The sequence below is a fragment of the Buceros rhinoceros genome, unplaced genomic scaffold (genome assembly GCF_000710305.1).
Source record: "Buceros rhinoceros silvestris isolate BGI_N320 unplaced genomic scaffold, ASM71030v1 scaffold3054, whole genome shotgun sequence".
In the NCBI taxonomy this organism is placed as follows: domain Eukaryota; kingdom Metazoa; phylum Chordata; class Aves; order Bucerotiformes; family Bucerotidae; genus Buceros; species Buceros rhinoceros.
In genome coordinates this window covers 514-1,514 of record NW_010408608.1, presented here as the reverse complement: position 1 = coordinate 1,514, position 1,001 = coordinate 514, and the positions used below count along the sequence as shown (strand labels likewise).

General features: G+C 62.1%; 1 protein-coding gene across 1 annotated transcript in view; it reads right to left on the bottom strand.

The window, feature by feature from the left end:
- Positions 1-741: 741 nt before the first annotated feature.
- Positions 742-1,001, bottom strand: part of LOC104492361 (chymotrypsin-like protease CTRL-1) — a gene marked incomplete at its 5' end in the record, with an annotated part of 591 nt that continues 331 nt past the window's right edge. Inside the window, one exon of the mRNA XM_010134913.1 lies at positions 742-903. Coding sequence (XP_010133215.1) covers positions 742-903 — 162 coding nt within the window. The remainder of the gene's footprint in view (positions 904-1,001) is intronic.

Sequence of the window (1,001 nt, the reverse complement as noted above, 5' to 3'; positions counted from 1 at the left end):
GTTTTCGGCTTCAGATTTTCCTTTGGGACGGCCTTGAGTTTCCTGCTCTGTGACATGGCATATCCACACGTGTGAAGCAGCGTGTTGTTCCCAGCCACCCCCTTCCACCTTCCCGAAGAGCCAGAGCTGCCGCTGGCGTTTCGGCCTTTGGGCTCTGCGTCCCCAGGCTGCCACACGAGTCACGGCTTTCAGCCGCATCGGGGATCTTTCAGCAGCACACCCCCTCCATCACGAGCCAAGAAGCGCTTGCTCATGGAGCCTGGGGAGCTCCACAATCCCTTTCCTGGAGGAGCTGGTGCTGGTGGGACCTCACACCCGACCAACAACCCAACCTGGGTTGTTGGCAGGTGACATCACCTGCCCTGGACACTGTGGTGGTCTCTGGGCTGGTGCCAGGGTGTGGATCCGGGTGCTGAAGACCCCCTAGAGCCACAGCCAGCCCTGCTCCCCCTCTGCCTGCGCATCGTGTCCCGCCTCCCACACCTCGCCAGTGGGTCCCAGCTGGGCACTGAGCTCCAGCTCTGGGAGGTGCTGGGGTTCAGGAGAGGAGCACCCAGCCAGAGGGTGCCCCAGGCTTTCTGCCCTGGTCTGCATCACAAGAGAGGAGCCAGGGGCAGCCTTGCATGACGATGACACTTTATTGTGAGGCGGTGCCATGCTCCAGCTCAGCCCCTCACCAGCTCTGCCGAGCTCTCGGTGCCAGGAGCAGAGCCCGGCAGAGGGGTCCCTCCAGCGCCAGCTCTAGGCCTGAGCAATGATGGAGTCAATCCAGTTTCGGAAGTAGCTCACGCGGGTGTAGATGGCCGGTATGTGGACGTTGCAGTCGGTGGATCCAAAGGAGACGATGCCGATTAAGGTCCAGACGTTGCCGTTCAGGAACACCAGAGGTCCGCCGGAGTCACCCTGTGGAGAAGACACCTCCTGCTTAGTGGTCCCAGCGTGTGCTCCCAACTGGTGTCCACAACCCTGGCTGCCTGGTCCCATGGCCGTGGCCAGGAGCT